This window comes from Lissotriton vulgaris, chromosome 3_1 (assembly GCF_964263255.1).
Source record: "Lissotriton vulgaris chromosome 3_1, aLisVul1.2, whole genome shotgun sequence".
In the NCBI taxonomy this organism is placed as follows: domain Eukaryota; kingdom Metazoa; phylum Chordata; class Amphibia; order Caudata; family Salamandridae; genus Lissotriton; species Lissotriton vulgaris.
This window is the reverse complement of record NC_141689.1, coordinates 1396508815-1396531072: the sequence shown is the minus strand read 5'-3', so window position 1 is coordinate 1396531072 and position 22258 is coordinate 1396508815. Positions and strand designations below refer to the sequence as shown.

The 22258-nt window shown below is 47.8% G+C and overlaps 1 protein-coding gene across 1 annotated transcript in view; it reads right to left on the bottom strand.

Annotated features, from left to right (window-relative positions):
* FRMPD1 (FERM and PDZ domain containing 1) overlaps positions 1–22258 on the bottom strand; it is a 1126186-nt gene that overhangs the window by 89931 nt on the left and 1013997 nt on the right. The window contains exons 13-14 of the mRNA XM_086961871.1: positions 18956–19138; positions 10545–10689 (exon numbers count right to left, since the gene is read on the bottom strand). Of these exons, the coding sequence (XP_086817997.1) occupies positions 10545–10689; positions 18956–19138 (328 nt within the window). The remainder of the gene's footprint in view (positions 1–10544; positions 10690–18955; positions 19139–22258) is intronic.

Genomic DNA, 22258 nt, shown 5'->3' with positions numbered 1-22258 from the left:
CTTAATAAAGGGTGTTATCCTGATGAAGAAGGTGATCCGCAAGCTAAAGGGACTAAATGGGAGATGGAGGAGTACCGACCAGGAAATGCTTCTACACATTATGTTTACCCAAATACTCGAACTGCTAAGGGTAATGGACCATTTGCTATAGCTGTCACTAGAGCCAGAGCAGATTTGTGTGTGAGTAGTGTTGGGAAAATTCCAGTGGGAAGAAGTGAATGTACTCAGGTTTTTTTGAAAAACATATTTTATTTGTCAATTCGCATATATAGCGCAGGGCTCTGCACACCAGAGTCATCTGCCAAAGCAAACCAAATATAACCATGACAGCAAACGACTTTTTTCAGGATCTACAATACAGTAAATATGAGCATTTAATGAAATGCACCTTTCCCCCAACTCCCTCCCTCCCACTCCCCTCCTAAAGATCGCACTAAACCCACACCGTCTCATCCGCAACGTGAGGAGGAGATCAATTTGTCCTAATTCAGGCTCACACCAATTTGTCCTAATCCAGACTCACACACCCACCCTGCTCCCTCCCTCCCCCCCTTATGGTGGTACAAAAGACTTAATCCGGTAGCGAAGGCTCCTCCATCGCTGGGGGCTCCAGCCAGAGGCCCCGATACTCCGCCCATCGTTTCCATATTTTGTAGTGTTTACGCAGGACACCCTTAGCCACAAATATGGGTTGCTCCAGACCCATGCAAAAGTCCAGGCCATTTTTCTAGGCAGCCACCGAGGGAGCCCTCGTCGCCTTTCATGCCTTTGCAATGTCTTGTTTCGCCAACGTAAGCCTAGGAGCATGAGATGTCATTTATAGACATTACCACCCACTCCCTCCATGACATGGAGTAGCGCCAGCCGTGGAGTGCATGTAAGCTCCTAGCCCAGGACCTCAGACCGACACGTGAACACTCCCCTCCAGAAGCCATCTAGTGATGTGCACTGCCATACCGTGTGGATAAACGTGTCCTCCGCCTGACCACAGCGAAGACACTCCGTGGAAGCAATGAACCCGCCCGCCACAGACGTTCCCTAGGAAAGTAGATCCTGTGGAGGTATTTGAATTGGACCAGGCGGAGTCGTGCTGCTATGGCTGCCCCCGCGGGCCTGCCAGGTCCTCTGTCCAATACTCCTCCTCCAGCTTGCCCACATCCACCTCCCAGTCCCCCGGAGCTTCCGAAGTGCAGGGGAGCAGTGCGTAACCAAGGACTGATAAATGCGAGAAAGCTTCTTTTCCTGCAGATCCCCCATGAAAACTTTTGCTTCAATGGAACTAAATTCGGGTACGGACTCCAGGCTCTGCAGGCTAGGGGACAGTGCATGATGTAACTGCAAATATTGATAGAATTGTGTCCGAGGCATATGAGGCATATGAAACTCCTCCTGGAGATCCCGGAAGGATTTGAGTGTCGTGCCCCTCAAAATATCACCCAGGGAGGAGATACCTACGGCGTCCCATCCCCGAAACCTCGGCAGGGCTGCCAATTGGGGCAGTCGCCCATTGTTCCACAATAGGGTTTCCCGAGTCAGAACATTCCACCAGTCCATAAGTCGCAGCGCCTGCCTCCAAACCATAAACACTCCCCGTGTGGCTGATGTCAGCGCGCTACGTAGGTGTGCCGAGTACAACAGTGTATGTAGTGTGTGATATCCCATCAGGTAATGTTCTAATGCGTAAGCCGGGTCCCCCCTATCGCCATACCACCACTCATTGAGGACCAGCAGATGCGAGGCCTGATAATATGAGAGTAGATCTGGGGATGCCAGACCTCCACAGTAGGTGGATAAAAAACATGTACATATAGCCACGTGCACCTTCCCCCCCTCCCATAGAAACTGCCCTAGCACAGAATTCACCAGCCGTAACCATTTAGGCTGGATCGGGTACGGGTGATTCTGCAGCTGGTAAAGAAGTCGGGGGAGTGCTACCATTTTGAAGATAGCCGATCTGCCATATAATGTCAGGGGCATACGGGACCAGGACTTAATGTCTGCGCGAACCCGCTCCCACACAGGTGTCAGATTACGCTCCCAAGCAATCGCCGGTACATCCGAAACCACCTGTAGCCGACTGGACTGCAGATGACCACGTGCCCACTCTCGTCTGACCTCCCAACGCCCACAGCGTGGACTTGCGGGGATTCATGTACAGACCCGATGTCGCCCCGAAAATCTGCATGATACGCAAGAGCCGTGGGCCCGTCTTGTCAATCGCCGTAAAAAAAAAAAAAGAACGTCAGCGGCATACAACGCAATCCAATCGGACAGGCCCGTGGCCCAATCAAATCCCCATACCTGGGCGTCCATGCGCACCCAGGTCACCAAGGCTTCCATGGCCAGGGCAAAGACATATAGAGACAGAGGACACCCTCGCCGCATGCCCCTCTGAATAGGGAAGGTGGAGGAGGCAGCGCCGGAGAACCGCACAGATGCCATAAGCCCCGTATACAGGAGTTTCACATAGGAAACAAAGCGCGGGCCCAAGTTGAGTCTATGGAGCAGGGAGAACAGGTAGACCCAACTCAGGGAGTCAAATGCCCTGTCCATATCTGCCAAGAGTAGTGCCGCCGGTTCCCCAATTTGTTGAATCGCCGCATCTGCCACCTGAGCTCTCCTAATGTTGTGCCTGGTCCCCCCCTGGGGCATAAACCCCGCCTGGTCGGGGTGTACAAGCGATGCGATATGGGGTAACAGGCGATTGCACTGCGCCTTCGCCAGGATTTTGGCCTCCACATTTAGTAGGGAGATGGGACGGTAGGAGGCATGTTGGTCCGGGGGACGCCTGGGCTTATGAAACACCACCACCCCTGCGTGTCTCCAGTCCGGGGGAAGCACACCCTCATCCCGGGTCTCCTCCACATGCACATTGTACCGACAAAAGAACTCACTCGGAAACCCATTCGGTCCGGGCGCTTTCCCAAACATGGCTGGCAGAGAACCACCTCAAATTGAACGCCTCAAAAACAGAATTCCTTCTAATAGCCCCTCCTGCCAAAGTCCCCATAATGCAGGAGTGGATTAAACACCTTACTGCATTTAACGTACAACCAACTATTGTGGACTCAGCGAAATCGCTGGGCTTAGCACTGGATTGCAACCTCAACATGCAGAAACACATTAGTAACGCAACTAAAGGAGCAAACTTTCAGAACAACACCCTGAGGAAACTGAAACCCTTATTACCGGCCAACGACTTCAAGTTGCCGGTGCAAGCTCTAGTTCTTCCTCGGTTGGACTACGGTAGTGTCTCGCTTTGCGGCCTCCCTACAGCTACTACTGCCCCCCTAAGAGCTTCTACCAATGCGGCAGCGAGACTCATCACTGACTCAAAAAGAAGGGCTCACATCTCCCCTGACCTCAAATCTCTAAACTGGCTGCCATTTGAAGCCAGAATTCACCTGAAAATAGCGTGCATGACGCATAAGGCCATTCACCACAATGCACCCAGCTACCTCACACAGGAACTTACAATTTCTGGCGGAATAAGATCCACGAGAAGCTCTGAAAACCTCCTATTGAAGCCTCAGAGATTCAACAAGAAAAAAACATACAAACGCTCATTTTCTGGAATGGCGCCCAGGATTTGGAACGCCCTCCCCCCGGAAACTAGACTGAACCCCTCCACTGCAGCTTTCAAAAGGGAAGTAAAAGCAATTCTTATGGTAAAATCCTCTTGACCACGGACCTTTTGTTGCAGAAAGTACTTTTGTATATATTTTCAATCTAGCCCACCTAAGCAATCTATCTATCATTACCATTGCTCAGCAATGCATTTTTATCATCATCTTTCTGCTCCGTTTTTTGTCGTCCTTAGTGATGTTATTTTTTATTGTTACTTCTTTCCTGTACTGTATTTCTTCACTTTCCAGGTCACTTCCAATGCCCCGCTCTATGATTGCCCATTGGCTATATGTACTCTTTTGGACTTATGTTATAATTATTTTTTACATGTACTGTAAAGCGCTCTGATACCCGCAAGGGTCTTGTCCGCGCTCTATAAAACTCCATAAATAAAAAAATAAATAAATAAATAAGTTCTCCCAGGGCCGATCCCAGTTCCTGATCTGTCAAAGGGGCCTCCAGCTGGTTCCACACCTCATCTGGCAGCGCCTTGGGTGGCAAATCCATGATAAATGTATCATTTGTTGTAAAGCGCTCTGATACCCGCAAGGGTCTTGTCCGCGCTCTATAAAACTCCATAAATAAATAAATAAATAAGTTTTCCCAGGGCCGATCCCAGTTCCTGATCTGTCAAGGGGGCCTCCAGCTGGTTCCGCACCTCATCCGGCAGCGCCTTGGGTGGCAAATCCATGATAAATGTTTTATTTGTAGCGGCTGACAGACATTCCCGGGGGGCATAGGGATCAGCGTAGTATGTAGCGAAACTCTCAGGGATGGCAGGGGGGTCTGTAATCGGGGTTCCCGCCTGGTCCAAGATTACTGGTAGGGCCTGAGAGTGAAACGTGCCTTGACAAAGGTGATGTAGCATCTTGCTAGACTTGTCCCTTCATTGGAACGCCCTACTGCGCGTCGCCAGCCAGACTTGACGTGCCTCATCCATCAGCAGAGCGGCACACTCCTGCTGGGCCAACAATAACTGCTGCACCCTAGATCGATCCCCGTCTCACGATTCTGTCGCTCAAGCATCTCTACGTTTGCCTCAGCGTGGGTCAGCTCCTCCCTACGACTCCTGCGGGCCTCCGCACACCAAGAGATGTCCACGCCTCGCAGAGTGGGCTTCAGCGCCTCCCACAAGGTGGCCGCACTGGAAACGGACCATTCGCAGACAAATACTGGGCAATGGATTCACCCATATGCGCTGTGTATTCCATCAGACGCCACCTAAACGGTTGTCTACCCCTACTCATACATAGGTCTATGAATACCGGGGAGTGGTCCGAAAGGCCCCGGGGCAGAATCTCCACCGCCACCACTCTGTTAGCCATCACCCGAGGAACAAAGATATAATCAAGCCTGGAGAAGGATTTATGGACCGCTGAGAGGTAGGTTTATCCCTGAGCCACCCCGCCAGGTGTCGACCCAGCTCAGCCCCATCACCAAAGAGTATAGGTTTGTAAGGAGAGCGCTCCTCTGGCCACCCCCAGCCCCAGTCCTATCCTTGGCTGTGTCCATAACATTGTTCCAGTTCCTGCCCACCACAGACGATATGTCGGGCATTTCGGCCCACAGGGATAGCAGCCTCTCAATTAAATTCCACTGCAATGGGGGAGGAGCATATACACTACCCAAAATCAGATGATCCTCCCCAACCCTACCCCGAATAAACAAATAGCGCCTCTGTGTGTCGGTCCACTGCTGCTCATGTGTGTAGGGGACTCTGCTGTGTATCAGAATAGCCACACCTCGCGACCCCCTCGTACAACCCGCGTGGAAAACCTGTTGAAACCCATAGCGCTGCAGGCAAAGGGCCTTTGTGCCCATGAGAATTGTCTCCTGTAACAGGAGGATATCGGCCTTCACCCTCGTCGCGTGTTGAAGTATGGCCCCCGCTTGATCTTGTCCAGGGCCCCGCGGACATTCCAACTCAGAACACGGAGGTCGCTCTGCGTCCCCCACCCAACATCAGGGATTCTAGCCATAAGGGTTGGCATCATGGTTCAACACAAATAATGAGCCTCGGTGGCGTGTGTGCAATCTGTAGCGGATCTGCAGTGTAAGTGCAACCTGTAAACAAAAACAAACCCCTCCCACCAAACCCCCCACCCCATGCCTCAAAAGCATTGAAGTATCTGTCGCAGCAGGGCTGGTCCTGATCCCCAATGGTGGGATGGGCACTGCCCCAATCAATGGATCCCCAACTCACAGCCCATGTCCACCTGGCAAGGCTCCCACCAGAGCAAACCTGACGATAAGACAAGCCCAGTTCAGGACATCCCGGGAATCAGTAAATGTAATTCCGCAACACTTCTCCAGCATTCTCTGTTAGGGTTCCAGTGTTTGGCTCCCCGGGGCCGGCAACCCCCGGGAGGAGGCGTCACAGGACTGCGAGCGCTGCCGGGACCTTGATCGTCTAATGCCCCTCGGCGGTTGACCCCGAGGGACTCTCCGGGCTGCATCACTCAAGGATGTCTGACTCTGTGCCTGGCAGTGTGTGAGGTCTCACCCAAACATTTTCATCCGTCCACTTGAATACTTCTTCCGCGGAATCGAAGAAATGAGTGCGGGAGCGAAAGACCACTCGAAGGCGGGCCGGAAACAGCAAGGCATATGGAAGCTTAAGCTCTCTCAGACGGGCCTTGGCTGCCATGAAAGATTGACGCTGCTGCTGACCTGCTGCATGTAATCAGGGAATATCAGAATGCGAGCACAGCTCCTGGCTGACCCCAAGAGGCTCAATCCACTGCTCCCGGGCCAGTAAACTTTTCGATAGGCCCCTGCTTGGTCGAGCTGCCTCCTCCTTTATCTCTGGTCATGGCAGTGTCTTGAGCCTCCTAGGCTGGCCCAAATCCGACCAAGTGACCACACACAAAAATAACGTCAGCTACCGCAGCCCGACCCGACCACCGATTGTGCACCAGCCAGTAAGATGCCTCCACACCTGGGCTCTCAGGACGCCCCAGGGATCCCGTCCCACTGAGACGCTTAGTCACGCATATTCGATCCCACCAGCCTCCGGGACTATGGTGTCACAGAAAGGCAGGCCACGCTTACTCCCCTTCCTGTTAAGTGTCCCACATGCTGGCCGTGGCAGGCACCCTCTGCGGCCCATCAGGTGTGGCGCTGCGGCTAGGGCGACTGACTCCGGAATCTGGGGATCACGGTTTGATCCCCGGCACCGGTGGCAGATTAGCCCAGCACCATGTGACTCTGGGCAATAGCTTGCTTAATCTTCCCGACAGCCCCCAGCGCCTAAAGACCCTTACGGGTGATTGTGCGCTTTACAAATGTGGATTATTATTATTATTATTATCACATGCTCCTGCGGTCTGATCTATTGACCGCCGATGGGAGCTCCTGCACAGGATCACCCCCGAAGCAGGCGGTGGGGTGGAGGAATCGGTTGCAGCACCCGCCTTGCGGCTCGAATATGCCACGGATCCCCCCCACTTACACCAATCTATGCTGTGGCTTCATGAGGCGCTGGGCCCTCTCCCGGCGGCCGCACTGATGTCTCTATGGGCCCAGTGAGTCGCCACCGGGGCAGAGGCAGTCAAAGCAACTTTCTGTAAGCCCTAATGCGGCCCGACTGCGCTGCCGATCCCCCTCAATGGTTCCTAATGCGGGAGAGGAGATTAACACCCCAGCATAAGGGAGCCCCCGCGGACCTGATGGATCCCAGCGAGGGGGGAGAGCAGCCCAACGGTTCCACTGCAAGCCCCCCACGTGGCCCGGCCGTGCCGCCGATCCCCGCTGCAGCACCAGATGCGGGGGCCTCCAATCGCTACCACTGCGCCACAACCACAGGAGGCACAAAACACCATTAAGGGGGGGAGAGGCAGCCTACCAGTTTCCCGGCAGCTCCACGTGTGGCCAGACTGTGCCGCTGGTCCCTGCCGGGCCACCAAAACGGAAGGGGCACCGCAAGGATCAGACTGGCCGCCCCTGTCGCCGGCCGCCTCCACCCTCAGGCACCTCCGCTGTCAAGGGGCCCAGCCCCAACCCACTGCTCTTGCCGCAAATGCACCGCCATACCTCCGCGCCCGATCCAGCCGCTGGGTACCTGCGTCCCGCTCCGGCAGCCCCGCTGTCCGCACCACAGCCCTCCACTGATCGGGCAGTTGGCTGGGCTCCTCCGCAGGATCAATCAGCTCGCAGCTACAGGGTGCGCATGTTGGTCAGGGAAGAGATCCACCTCCGGCCCCTGAGTGAGGACAGCTGCACTGTACGTGGCTCACCGGGCCCTCCTTACTTGGCCAGGCCTCACTCTAATATCGGCCATATCTCGGCGCCACAGCAGCACCCAGCTCCCAAATTACTGCGGACGATAGAGTAGCTGTGTCATGGAAGCGTGTATTATAGCGTCAATCTTCCCAGGATGTCAGGATAAATATTGGATGTTTGATGGGCTGGATGGAGCTGGCTCAGCACACGTCCGCCATGTTGGCTCACCAAGCCACACCCCAAATGTACTCAGGTTTTGACCATTGACCATTGAGGGCACCAATAACAGTAGTTTTACATCCTCACATAACACATATTTTATCTGCGGAAACAAGGGATACTACCATCTACCTGTTGGATGGTCTGGAGTCTGTTATGTGTCCTTTTTGTTACCTCCTGTGTTTCTAGCACCTGTATCATTTCATAAGGACTATCAATTGTTTAATGACATTTCTAAGAACAGATACAAAAGAACAATAAGTAATGATGAGGTAGATCAGACTGACACCTCACTACAGCAATACGTTGATTTTATTTTGGGGCTGTTCTTTTTTGTTGGTGCTGCCTTGAAGCGCAGGAAAATCAGACGGTTGACTTGTGTCGTGGAAGCTGTGACCAACCAGACAGCTATGGCACTTGGAAACATTACAGAGGAACTACAAATTGCAAGGATTGTGGTGCTCCAAAATCGAATGGTTCTAGATGTAGTTTTGGCTGATCGAGGTGGTGCTTATCGCATCATTGGAAGTAGCTGCTGCGTATACATTCCAGATCATGCCCCTTCAGTTTTTGATGCGATCTCTAAACTTCATAAAATTGCTGCTGAGATTCACCCTGATACTGGCACATGGACTATAGACAGTTAGTTTTGGACATTGCTCACTACCTGGTGCTGGAAACTATTGACAGTTCACTGTATATTATTTGCAATTCTACTGACATGCTGCCAATGTATACAATGTGGTCCAATGCTTTGCTCCATCTGTATCACTGCTTGTACACCTACCAAACAAATGAATGCCCAGCGTATACTAGACAAAGAAGTTGATAGACTAATGAAAATTGACATACATGATGTATATTTAGATTCCTCTAGATTATGAATGTCTTCAGCTAATGCTAAAAGGGTCGTCTGTGGAAATTTGGCAGAGATTGCTGTTAGCATTTAGCTGAAGCAATCTTGTTCCGGCAGCCATCTTGTTGACCATGTGCTCGCCATGTGCTCTTTCCTTCTTCGCTGTCGCTTGCCCGTGTGCTTTGCTCAAAGAACTAGCTACTCGTAGCCTCTGCTACTCTGCACATGCTCAGAAAAGTTTGTAGCTGCCCATGCACCTGCTTAACTTTGTTACAATCAGGATACTTCTACTAAAGTCAGCAACTGTTAGCTCCTCCTTCTTTGTTGACTGTGCATTTCTGTATGACCATCTATGTATGTAACTCTCCTATGTGTGCTTGTACCGCCTTCTTTTGAGCTCCTGTGTGGGTATAAAAGACCCATGATTCCTCTATCTTGTGTTCTACTTCATACACTACTGAAGGGTTTTCTGTGAATGTAGTTAATAAAATATCTTTTTGCTATTTCAGTTTCCGTTCCAACTTCTATTTTCTGGTCTGAGGACTTGTGTGCAGAGTAGGGCGAACCCCTAGCAATGGTAGGCCTTGCTGAGGTTCACCTCCACAGCCCACTCTGTTAAAGTCATCATTCCACACCAGTGAGGTTCTTAACTGGCTGTAGCAGGACAAAAAGACTATGGAGATTTTGGTGTTCACACAGGTTTTCTGTATATAACCCAAAGTTAACTCACACAGGGTGCCAACAGCTACAGGTAGTGACAACTCCAAATGTCCCATGAACAAGAAAATGCAAACAAGCTTCTAAACTGTTGCTTTGCACTGAACAACCATATTTCAAGGACACCAATAAGTCTTCTGAAGTATGGCGGGCACAAATAATGGATTTTACCCAAGGGTCGTGAGCTATGGAGCACTACAACTGAATGTAGATTTGCCATTTACGTTCTGACTGAGGTCAAAGGTTTTCTAAAGCACAACAAAGTTATTGTAAGATGACAATCAGCACTTTACAAAACACCTAAATCAATTAAAAACAGCTTCATGATAGATGGAAATTAAGTCTTCAAGGATCCTAAAAGAGATTGCTTTACTCTTCTGAATGCCAAGTAGAACTAAGACACATTCTCTTATCTCATATTTTTTCAAGAAAAGGAGAAGTCGAGTTTAGTGCATGACCTAGACCTATAAAAGCACTAACTGGGTCTTCAGTGAATCTAGGACCAGTAAATGCTAGAGAGAGAGAGTGGACCCACAAGAGACACTCATTTCTTCTATCAATTCAAGCTTTACAGCTTGACTGGGAGACACTAAACTGGGAATTGGAAGGAAGTGGTTAGGTCTCAAGTTGAAGTGGGTAGATCTGAACAAACGTTCTAAGCTGCCTAGTGCACCCAATCCTTCATATTCACTCACATACAACTCCCTTCTTTGCCAGTAGGAAATATATGATCATTCTGTGTTGCTGATGAGTACTGCATCCTTAAAGCGATCTCCTGGACAACATACCGCCTAACACAAGATTTAATTGCTGCAATAGAATAACTGAGAAACCCCCAGGTCTAGAAGAAATGGCAGAGACAACATTTATCACAAAAATAACAAGGGCCCACACCAATGATTACCTTCTTCAGCCGATATACGGTGCATCAGCCTATCGCTGTTCCACGGGAATAAAGGATTCCCTGAATCCACAAAGAGTCTGTAGTAGCCAGAAATGAGACAAGCAAGATCCTTTGCGTTGTTTGACTCCAGCAGCAGGGTGAGGGGCTTCGAAGACAAACCAATGGGAAAAGGTTAGATAGATTGAAATTATAGGGTTCCAACAATGCTGTAGCTGCACATTTTTTGTTTGAATCTGTTTATTGAGTTTTACATTGTGCATCGTAATGACAGTACAACCAGAATTTAGAATAAAGGTAGAGTATAGTTACTGCAAGTCATCATTCGCCTATGCTGTAGCTACACATAAGCATGTACATGTCCATGCGACTTCCATTACAAACAAGCAGGGTCGGAATTACATTGCCCTTTGATATTTCATGCAGACATGTAGGTGAGAAACAGGACACAACATTTGGAAAAGCAGAGCGATGCATGAAAAGCAGTGAGGAGAGAAAAAACAGACTAAAGACATTAAGAGAAGCAAAAAACACAAATATGTTGTTTAGATATCCTGCTGAAACAAGAAGGAATAGGCTAGTGAAACTGTCACACAGAAAGAGCATGCTTTGCATACTTAATTTTGCACTGTAGTTACATTGCAGAGGGCGGCAAGAAGCAATCAATAAGTGACAAACCAAGCAAAAAAAAAAGAATACAAATAGCAAGAAGATATGCTTGCCTCGGCGTATGTTTATTTGTTTAAATGATATACTTGTTATATAACTTTATAATCAGAAAATGTTACACAATCAATTAAAAACGTGTCGATGTAATATGTATAAACAACGGTACAGCATGACATTCAGTTGAAGGAATTATTGGAAAAGCTATGAGAGGGTTTTGCAATTTAGGGCCAGATTTTTCATACTTCATACAAAGTAACCCAGCAAGACACCGTGAAAGGAGAGAGCAAGAACACGCCTTATTCAAAATTAAGTGGCATATTCAGGCTCGAACTGGCCATAGTGGGCACGGATGGGGGCCGGTTTTGGGCCCCTGCGGGCCGTTTTTGTTACAGGGCCAAATTGCAAAATCAGCCCTGTACCAAAATCGGCCAAAGATCTTGGCGGCACTTCCAACCCCCCCGAGTGGGTAGGAGGGGCCGGCCGAGCACTTAGCCAGGGCCGGTTGTGGTTCCCAGTCCGGCCCTGGGCATATTCCTGTTCTCTCCTTAGGCTGACGCACAATGTGCTGCCTAGAGCCAATGTAGACACTCTTGTGGGCTGGAAATAAATGTTAGTTTATATACAAATGGCTACCCCTACAGTGTGAATAGTGTGCCTTTTCTTAAAATGCCTAAGCATTAAGCTCTCAGCTCAGAACCAAAAAAATGTTTGCCATTGTGCTGATGTGTCCAATGACTACAAGCTTGCTTTAATTGGTAATGCCCATGTTAGATCCTGCATCCTTGGCGTGGTTTCCCTGGACTTTTTGTCTTCTGACCTCCTGTTTTGCTGGTTTAATTGTTGCTGTCTTTAGGATTTTGGGCACTTTAGCACTGATAACCAGTGCTAAAGTGCATATGCTCTGTACTTAAAACATGGTAACACTGGCTTATCCAAAATTGGAATATTTAATTTACTTATAAGTTCCTAGTAAAGTGCACTATACGTGTCCAGGGTGTATAAATTAAATGCTACTGGTGGGCTTTGTTGGCCCTAAGTTGGCAGGGTATGCCCAGATGTAGGTCCCTTGCTCACTTTGCCACTGTATTCAAGCTAGCCTGCCTGATGAGAGATTTTACACTGTAACCGGCCCCAGGATTCTTGTTTCCGGTCCAGGGAAGGCCTGGCTTGGCAGTTCGGGCTGGACTGTTACCATGAGGGACAGGGTAAAGACTGATTTGCATATGTTTGGTCAGAACTGGGGTGGTGAAGTGAGCTAAAGAATGAGGATGGATTCAACCCAGGTCTGTGACTGGCGGTGAGTGTCTGAAAAGTTTCTGCGTTCCAGCCATCATCCAACCATCATCTCCTGGTGTTTACTTTGTTTGCCCTAAGTTGGCAGAGTATGCCCAGACGTGGGTCCCTTGCTCACTTTGCTGTTGGATTCAAGGTAGCCTGGCTGATGCGGGGTGTTATCCCAAAACTGGTCCCAGGATGCTTGTTTCTGGTCCAGGGAAGACCTGGCCAGGCAGTTCTGGCTTTACTATTCCCAACATTGACAGGGTCAAGACTGATTTGCATATGGCTGGGTCTGAACTGGGGTGGCAAAGTGAACTAAATAATGATGATGGATTCAACCTAGATCTGTGACTGAGGGTGACTGTCTGAAAAGTGTCAGGGCTCCATCTATCGCCTCCTTGTGGTCCGCTTGGAACGTTCTTTGCTGACCTTGATTCGGTACTGGTGGGTCTAGCCCTGAGAGCAGAACACTGCTTAGTGGCGGGGGACTTTAACATCCGGATGGATGATCCGTCGGACCCCGCTGCCATTAAGCTTTTGGAGGCTATGGGCCCGATTCACAGAATGAACTTAAGACTCAATCCTAAACTTACTACTATTTTGGTATTCACAGAATGCACTTACTACTTTTGGCATTCACAGAATGCACTTACTACTTTTGGCATTCACAGAATGAACTTACTACTTTTGGTATTCACAGAAGTTAGGATTTTGTCTTAAGTCTGTCTTAAGTCTGTCTTAAGTTTGTCTTAAGTCTGTCTTAAGTCTGTCTTAAGACAAACTTAAGACAAAATCCTAACTTCTGTGAATACCAAAAGTAGTAAGTTCATTCTGTGAATGCCAAAAAGTAGTAAGTGCATTCTGTGAATGCCAAAAGTAGTAAGTGCATTCTGTGAATACCAAAATAGTAGTGAATTAGGATTGAGTCTTAAGTTCATTCTGTGAATCGGGCCCTATGACTCCGCTGGGTCTTACCCGCATTTGCAGGGTCCGACCCACGATAAGGGGCATACTCTTGACCAGGTCTTCTCGACCTCTCCTTTGGTGGTGAAAGAGATTCTCCCGGTCTTGTGGTCGGATCACTGGCTTGCCAAATTTGTAATCAGCGGCAATGTCAGGGCGCCTATCCCTGTCCCACAGCAACGGGGACGAGCCTTTAGAGCACTTAGCAGGGTGACCCCTGAGATGCTGGCTGAGGCTGCTGTGACTCACCCTTGCCCTCTGTCTGGCGAGCTAGAGAGAGACTTGGAGTCCTTGCAAGAATGGCTGACGGAGAGGCTTAATGACCTGGCCCCAATTTTGCCCCCCCGCCTGACATCTAAGCGGGTCTCGGCCCCTTGGTTTACCACTGCACTGTGGGCTACGCGGCAGCAGTGCAAGATAGCCGAAAGGGCCTGGCGGGCACATTATGACAGCAAGGACAGGTCTGCCTACAAGGCCGTGGTTAAAGCTTACCACCGGGACATCCGCCTCGAAAAGAAAGCTTATCTTGCAGGGAGAATTGAAGCAGCATCGAACTCCAGTAAGGAGATCTTTACCATTGTTCGAGAATTCATCTCACCACGGACTACCGCTTCGGAAGAGGGGCCCGTAGAATCCTGGGCGGCGGATCTTACTTGTTTTTTTACAGGCAAGATCAAACTCATCCAGGACTCCTTTCTATCTGGTGGACCGGTTACACTGCCGATGCCCGAGGTGGGTACGCCCCCCCCAGTTATGCAGGGCGCCATATTGGCTGAGTTTCCATCTCTGCCAGCCTCCGCTTCCCTAGCGCTTATGGGCAATTTAAAATCTGGGTCTCCGCTTGACCCCTGCCCTGCCAAGCTCCTGGGTAAATTGGCGGAGGTGGTTAATCCACTGGCGCACCCTCTTCTCAACCTTTCGTTGAGTCTGGGAGTGGTGCCGCCAGTGTGGAAGCAGGCAATGGTCATCCCGTTGCTTAAAAAGCCGGGACTTGACCCGAAAGCTCCAGCCAATTATAGGCCAATCTCGCTGCTGCCGGCCCTTGTAAAAATCCTGGAGAAGCACGTTCAGTCGGTGCTCTCCAATTTTCTGGAGTCCCATGAGATCTTACATGACTCCCAGTCGGGCTTCCGTTCAAATCGTAGCACCGAGACTGCGCTCCTTGAGGTTTCTGAAACCATTAAAGGGGTGTTGGATACCGGGGGCAAAGTCATGCTGGTGTTGTTGGATTTGTCGGCGGCTTTTGACACCGTCCCCCATGAGGGCCTGCTCGCAAGACTCTTTGAGATTGGTCTGCGGGGGACGGTGCTCAGATGGTTTTCATCTTTTTTAGCCGGCCGCCGGCAAACGATCTGGACATCATCTGACACCGCGGTAATGCCGCCTTTGGGAGTCGGGGTCCCTCAGGGCTCTATACTGAGCCCGACCCTTTTTAACATCTTTATGACCCCTTTGGCGGCGGTGGCGGAGTCATTTGGTGCCCGGATCGTGTCGTATGCCGATGACACCCAGCTCCTCTTCTCTTGCGAGAAAGGGGCTGACTTTGACGGGGAGAGTATCCAGAATTGCCTTGGGGCTGTGTTCTCATGGTTCCAACTGAACAGCCTCAAGTGCAATTCCGACAAATCTGAGGTACTCTTCTTCGGGTGCGATACGGAGCCTAGCTGGCAGGCTTGGTGGCCCATCGACATGTTCCCTCCGTCCGGCTCTTCTCCCATGGCTAAAAACTTGGGGGTTAAGATGGACAAGGGGCTGACGATGAAAGCCCAGATCCTGGGGGTGACCGGCACCTGCTTCGGCCTTTTAAAAATGTTGTGGAGGTTTCTGCCTCTCTTGTCCGAGGAGCACAGGAGGCTGACTGTGCAGGCTCTGATAGGCTCCAGGTTGGATTATGCCAACATTCTTTACCTGGGCCTGCCAGAGTACCTGCTGCAGAGGCTTCAAGTTGCACAGAACGCGGCGGCCAGGGCCATCTTTGGCCTAAGTAGACGCACCAGCGTCTCTGGGTTGTTGGTGACGCTACACTGGCTACCCATCCGCAAACGGATCGCCTTTAAGGCTCTGACTTTGGCCTACAAAGCGCTCCATGCTGTGGGAGCAAAACATCTCCAAAAGAGACTGACCTTTTACCATCCGGCTCGCTCGCTGAGGTCGGAATCTCTACTTTTGGCGGCTGTTCCGCGTGTGAAGAGGGCTCGCCTCGGGGGCCGCTCGTTCAGTCTGTTGGCCCCACAGATGTGGAATTCATTACCGCTCCCATTGCGGGGGGCGACTACTCTCCTTGATTTTAGAAGAGGTCTCAAAACCTGGCTGTTTTCCCAATAGGTTTGCTAGTAGTTCCTCTTTTTTGTTCTGTTTGCCTTTTAACCTCTTTTAACTGTGTTGTGTTATTCTGAAATCTGTTCTCCTTACCTAAAGCGCCGGGACACTCTTTTTGAGTAACCGTTGCGCTATACAAAAGAATAAATAACATAACATAACATAACTTGTGGGCCTGCAGCACTGATTGTGCCACTCACTCAGGAACTCCTTAAAGATGCCCCAGGCCTTCTACTGCAGAGCCTGTGTGTGCAGCTTTAAACTGCCATTTCGACCTGGCAAGTTAACCTACGTCAGGCCCAAACCCTCAATTTTATTACATATAATCCACCCATGAGGTAGGGCCTATGCAGCCCTATAGGAAGGGTGCAGTGTATTTGAAAGGTAGTACGCGTGCTTTTAAGTTTTACATGTCCTGGTAGTGAAAAACTGCTACATTTGTTTTACACTACTGCAAGGCTTATCTCTTCCATAGGTTAACATTGGGGTGCCTTAAAACATATTTTACGTGTAAATTCCAATTGGGAGAAGATAGAGATTTGGAGTATGGTGTCTCTGGACTCACAATTCAAAATCACAACTTATGGTGAAGTTGGATTTTGAACTGCAAGTCTGAAAATACCACTTTTTAGAAAGTTGGCATTTTCTTACTTAAATCATTCTATGCCTCTGCCTAGCTCTGAATACTAGGTTGAGTTGGGTGTCAGCTAGGCTGTGTGCATTCCCTCTAGACAGTCACACACAAAGGGAGTTGGGGTGTGATATTTGCATTCTGATGGCCCATCACTAGGCTGATGGGTCTTCATGAGGTAGATTCGGAGGGAGGACCTGACACTTGCACCTGAATAGGGCTGTGCCTGTCCCCACACAAAGAGCTACATATCCCCCTGTAGTGAGTCTGGAGCCAGGGCAGGTAAGTCAGGGAACTTGAGATCTTCAAAGGCCTCTATGAAGTCTCCCTAACATCAACGGCACAACTGGGTATAAGTACTAGACCCCTGACTCCACCAGATCATAACTTTGCTGGCACCAAGCTGTAGGAGGGATTGCCACTCTGCTAACTGCTTTGCTGTGTTGGCCTGCTGATTGCTGTGCTGCAGGAGGGACTGCCATTTTGCTACCTGCTTTGCTTGGTGGGCCTACTGCTTCTTGCCCGGGAGAGAGAAGGACTGGGCCTGCTATCTACATCATTGCACCCAGATTCTCTAAGGGCTTGCTGACTCCTCCTGTTCTTAAAGTCTCAGGGCGACTCAAAAGAACCAATAAACCAATTGCCTAATATCCAGAAGTCCCACACCGAATGTGATTAGGCTGCTGATCCTTGTCTCAATTATGTTTTTCCACTTGTGGTGGACTTCTTTTTATGTTAGCCTATGGAGCTAGAAGCACTGCAATGGGGACAAATGGCTTTGGCTGTTTTTGCCTCATCAGGGCATATAAATCTTTTTTTATAATGTCCCTGCTTTTTATAACAAGGATCCCTACCCTACCTAAAAGGTTGTTTAAGACTTTTGGAATACTTTTAATTCCAAAGTCGAATTTGGGCACACTTTTACTTTAGAACCACAAAAGTTGTTAATGCCTTCGGTGCTCATGACGGCTCCCGGCCGTCATGAGTCACAGTAGGCGTGTGCTCATGATGGCTGGGAGCCGTCAGAACGTTGCAGCTCCGCCCATGCGCGATTAATTCCCCGCCTGTGCGGGCAATTTACTCAGTGGGCGGAGTTCTGATGGCTCCCGGCCGTCATGAGCACACGCCCATCATGATTTATGATGGCCGGGAGGGGCCCGCCCGCACCACGGCAAAATTAACATCGCAGCAAAGGGGTTAAAAGATGTATTGGAAGGTATCTTCCACTCGATCAGTGAGCATGCCCCACCAGGAAGGCGAGAATTGCTGATAAATATACAGCCTATTCTCTGTGCAGGACATTAACAAGCAGGAGCTGCAGCCCTCAAAGGGAACATGGGTACAGCAATTGTACAATGGAGCTGTAAAGTCACTGTAGAGTAGCACAGACCACTACAGCTTGACAGAGGGGGAACAGAACACTTGGGTCCTAATGTGGGAAACAGTAGTAAAATATATTCCTATAAGGACTATTGCAACATGTTTGCTCTTTAAGCATCATCCCCACTGGTCACTTTGTCACAGGAATTACCTGAACTTGCAGAGAAACCTCGTTTAAAAGATGTACTTAATGCTTTCTAAACTAGACTATTAAGACCTAATTTCGAGTTTGCCCGGTGATATTTTGCTGTCTTTTGTGACCGATTTTTGTCCTTCTACCAACCTGAATTATATATCGTTAACCAACTAACTGATGAACGTTTGTACACCCAAGAGGCATAATAAGACATCAAAACAACCAATCGGGAATCAAACCTTCAGCAAAACTTCCGCCAGAGGTGGTGAAACTTTCCTCAACAAATGTGGGCACTAGAAATGTACTCTAAACTAGGAGCACGTTGTCAGTGCCAACATATCTAGTCTCCCTAACATGCTGAGGGTTCTAGTATGGTTCCCCAGAATGATTGAGACGCTGCACTTACCTTTATCACCATACTTTCCACGCCAGACAGAATTACCAAGAGTAATTACTCTTGATTTAGATTTCCAGTATTTCTATTCAACACTTTTTTTTGCTGTTTAACCATGCACACTAAGGGCCCGAGGCTGGTCTGGCGATTTCCAAGGTAACCCCAATTTTTTTTAGTTAAAACCCAAAATGCAAATCTACTGTGGCACCTTGGAATTACCAACGCTGATGCTTCTGAGCACGGGAATACAGCAGTGGTATTTGTGAGTAACAGAACAAGGAGCTCATTCGCCTTGACAGGACAGCGTCAAAGTGCAATAAAGAAGTAGTGTGTTTGCAGAATCCCAGTCAGTGACAGTAGTGTAGAACTGGTGATGAACTTCACCTTTGGATTAAATCTGCGTGGAGCACTCATCTGTTGGCAGGGGTTGCACAGAACATCCCAGGGCCCTCCCGCCATGCGGCTACCAGAGAGCAGGCCTGCTCCCAGTGCACAGTACAAAGGATAAGCTATGACGGTCCACACATTTTACCCCAAAAGCAGGTGAGTTACCCAATAAATAGCTTAGTAAAAAAGCTTTGGAAAAGGAGGACCTGCCCATCACACATCACACGCCCATGACAGGGTTTTGAGAAGTAGGGTACCTTGACATCCTGGAGGTAAACTTTCATCATGCTCACTTTCTCCGACTCAGAGGTCAGCTCTAGCCGGGTGATGCTTGCAAATTCCGCCAGCGTTGTCATGATGTTGAGTTTGTTGTTAACAATCTGACTGATTCCGTACTTGGCTCCGACCAACAAGCTGACATGTGACTCCCGGTCCTGTAACTGTTTAAGACACAAACAATGGTAAAATAGCAACAACAAGGTAATGCATTCTTGATAAAATGCCTGCCAATGGGGGCATTCATTGAATAGACTTTGATCAGTTCTCTGTCGGTACTCATTTATATGAGAATTTGTATTCAAGAAACAACGTAATTCTCTACTTGCATGCAAGCATTTGACACCCAACCCCATATACAAGAAATATGAGTGCAATTCCGAATTAATCTCATCTCACCCGTGTTTGTTTACCCGTATAAACTGCAGTAATGCCATCATGTTAATATCACTTTACCTGGACACTTGTTGACACAAAGCGCTCTGAAGATAGAGTAAGAAATCATACTAATACATTTAGCGAACCACGGGGCATATTAACAAGGCGGCGCTATAACATTTTCACAGCTTTTGTGGCTGTTTTCGGCCGAAAAGCAGCAATAATTTTAGCGCCTTATCAGCAAAGACACGATATTGCGTGTTTTGCTGACTTAGCGCCCGTTTCCAGCACGACTAACTTTGCATCGCTAATGAGATGCAAAGTAGGCGTGGCTGTGAAACCAACCAGGAAAAATATCGCGAAGGCTGCTTCGCGATATTAACAAGGAAGGGTAGCGATTATTTGAACCGTGTTAAGTACGCCTTAACGCTGGAATTTAACGTCTGTTAAATTCCTGACTAAAGCATACTTAACATGGGGAGTGGATTCTGTGGCTAAGACCCCAGGCCCTATCATCTAGGATATCGCCGTTTTCCACCATGGAAAACGGCGATATCCACACTATCTCTGGAATTTTTATCGCCTTGGCGATGCACGTTGTTGATAACGCGGTAACCGGGCGATAAATTCCAGAGGTAGCTGGCGATAAATATGCAAGCGCTAAGCGCGCTTTGCGATATTTATCGCCGGCCCTTGTTAATATGCCCCTTAATCAGATGTAAACATAAGTATTTAATGTAATTTGTGTTGGAACCTAGGTAGTTTGTGTCTAGATATGTTATGTTGTTATTTTATGTTTTATTATGGTATATTACATTCTGCTATTCTGTCCTGTTATTAGCATCTGATTAGAGCACTTCTGTATGGCATCATCACACTTTCAGGGTCTGGGCAAACCTTCCAGAAGGTGCTAGAATCCATACATGAAAGGGGTCGTGGTGGCCTAGAGTCATCGTGTGAGGTCAGTAAAGACTGCCTTGTTCTATATATTGCTTTGTGGTGGTTCATAATGGTTTACAGGGAAGAGTGAGGAACATGCATCTAATCATGCGCGGGATCGCTGTGGTGTATAGGGAGCACGGGCAGATGTGCTGCAGTACTTTGTTGCTTGTGTCTTCCCACTGGACGAATGATCCTCCTTTGCTTTGTGTGGGGATTTAGAGCTGATGGGTGTTTTTTTTAAAATAAATTATACAACTACTTGGTCGTACTAGATGTGTGTGATTATTGGATGGCTTTATAGCATGTTATGTTGCGTATGTGAAGTCTGGTTGTTTCAATTACACGGTGTTCTGTTGTGGAGGCAACACTTAGCCCACTATCTGGTTTTGTGCTGGCATTGTTAGTGTGGTGTATTGTCTGCTTAACATTTCTAACTGACTTTGTGTGGTATGGGTGTGTGAGAAAAGGAAAATGCTGGTGATGCCTAGTGCTTTACCACCTATATCACCTTGGTACCTGTGTGCGCATGAAAGTGTATAGAAGATGGGCAGGTGAAATTGAGATTTTGTTTAGAGAAATACATGTATTGCCATTTTGTAGTACGTACAGCACTACTACAGTAGTACTACTCGGTTACTACAAAATGCAATTCATCAACCTATGAATGGAAATCTACACCTCCACCCCTGCTAGATTTTCTTTGGGGAGATCCCCACAAATGTGAGTTTGCAATCTAGTAGCAAATGTGGGAGGGACCAGGGGAGTGACTGGAAGAGGGGCATACTGTTTAGTTATAGGGAGGGGTTTAGCGTCCGCTAATGAGGGGGTTAATGAGGGGATTAGACTGATACGTGCTCCCAACCCCAAAAGGGTAGGTTCATTTCTGTTCACAAACTGTACTTCTACTTCTATAGTTACTACAGCCAAAAAAGGACCCAAAACAATGGTAAATGTACTTCAGGTCAGAGCTTGAGTAACTCCAGCACCACACTTGGCCAACCACTGGTACGGCAACGCCCTCTCATAGAAAGTAATTGAGGTAGGGACTACCCCCATAGGAAATAAGGTTAAGTCAAAGATTTCTTTTTATGCTAGTTAAAAATATAAATACATTTAATGTTAAAAATAATTTCTAAAAATAAATCAGATTTATACTTTTTTCAAATGTTAACAAACTTTTTTGAATTAAAAATAATTTCTATTTAAATATAATTCAATTACTTTTTTATCAATTTGATACATTACTTTGAATACATTAAGAATAAATATATTCAAAACATCTTTAAGTGGGATCTCTTTTAATTGAAACTTCTGAAACATAATTTTAATGTATTATATTATATAGTACTTATTTTTTTATTTTGTTCTGCATTTTTTTAAATATATAAAGTTAATTTACATTATTACAGATAAACATATTTTTAATGATTGTTTAAAAATGTAATAAACGTTTTTAGTATTCCTCATACTTTCCCATGGGGAAATCTCCAGTAAGCTGTTTATACAATGTTTAGTGTTTTCAAATTGCCTATGTTGTGAACTTTTGTTCTGCTTATATTTATCTCTGGCAGCTCTATTGCTCCTCTACACATTCTTATCCAATGAGTAACGCCAATAGCTTGGTGTTTGAGATACTTGTTCATTGTACCAGCTCAGCAGGGTCACAGGCTATACACATACCTTCTAGGGATTACAGAAAATCTATTGGGTGTGTTCCCAGAAATCTTAGATGACCATTTTTCTAGCTTTGCTGTGCTGGCTAGCACTGTCCTACAATCTATGCATACAGAGACATGGAAGATGAGAAGAAAGTTATATGGACTTTGATTCGCCATACTAGTTCACAATTAGATTTTATGTTAAGACCAGAGGCTCCTATTATAATGTCTTGTAGCTATTCATTACAATAGTAGGCAGTTAAAAGAAAGGAAAACATAAAACTAATTAGAAAAATAAAGAAACTA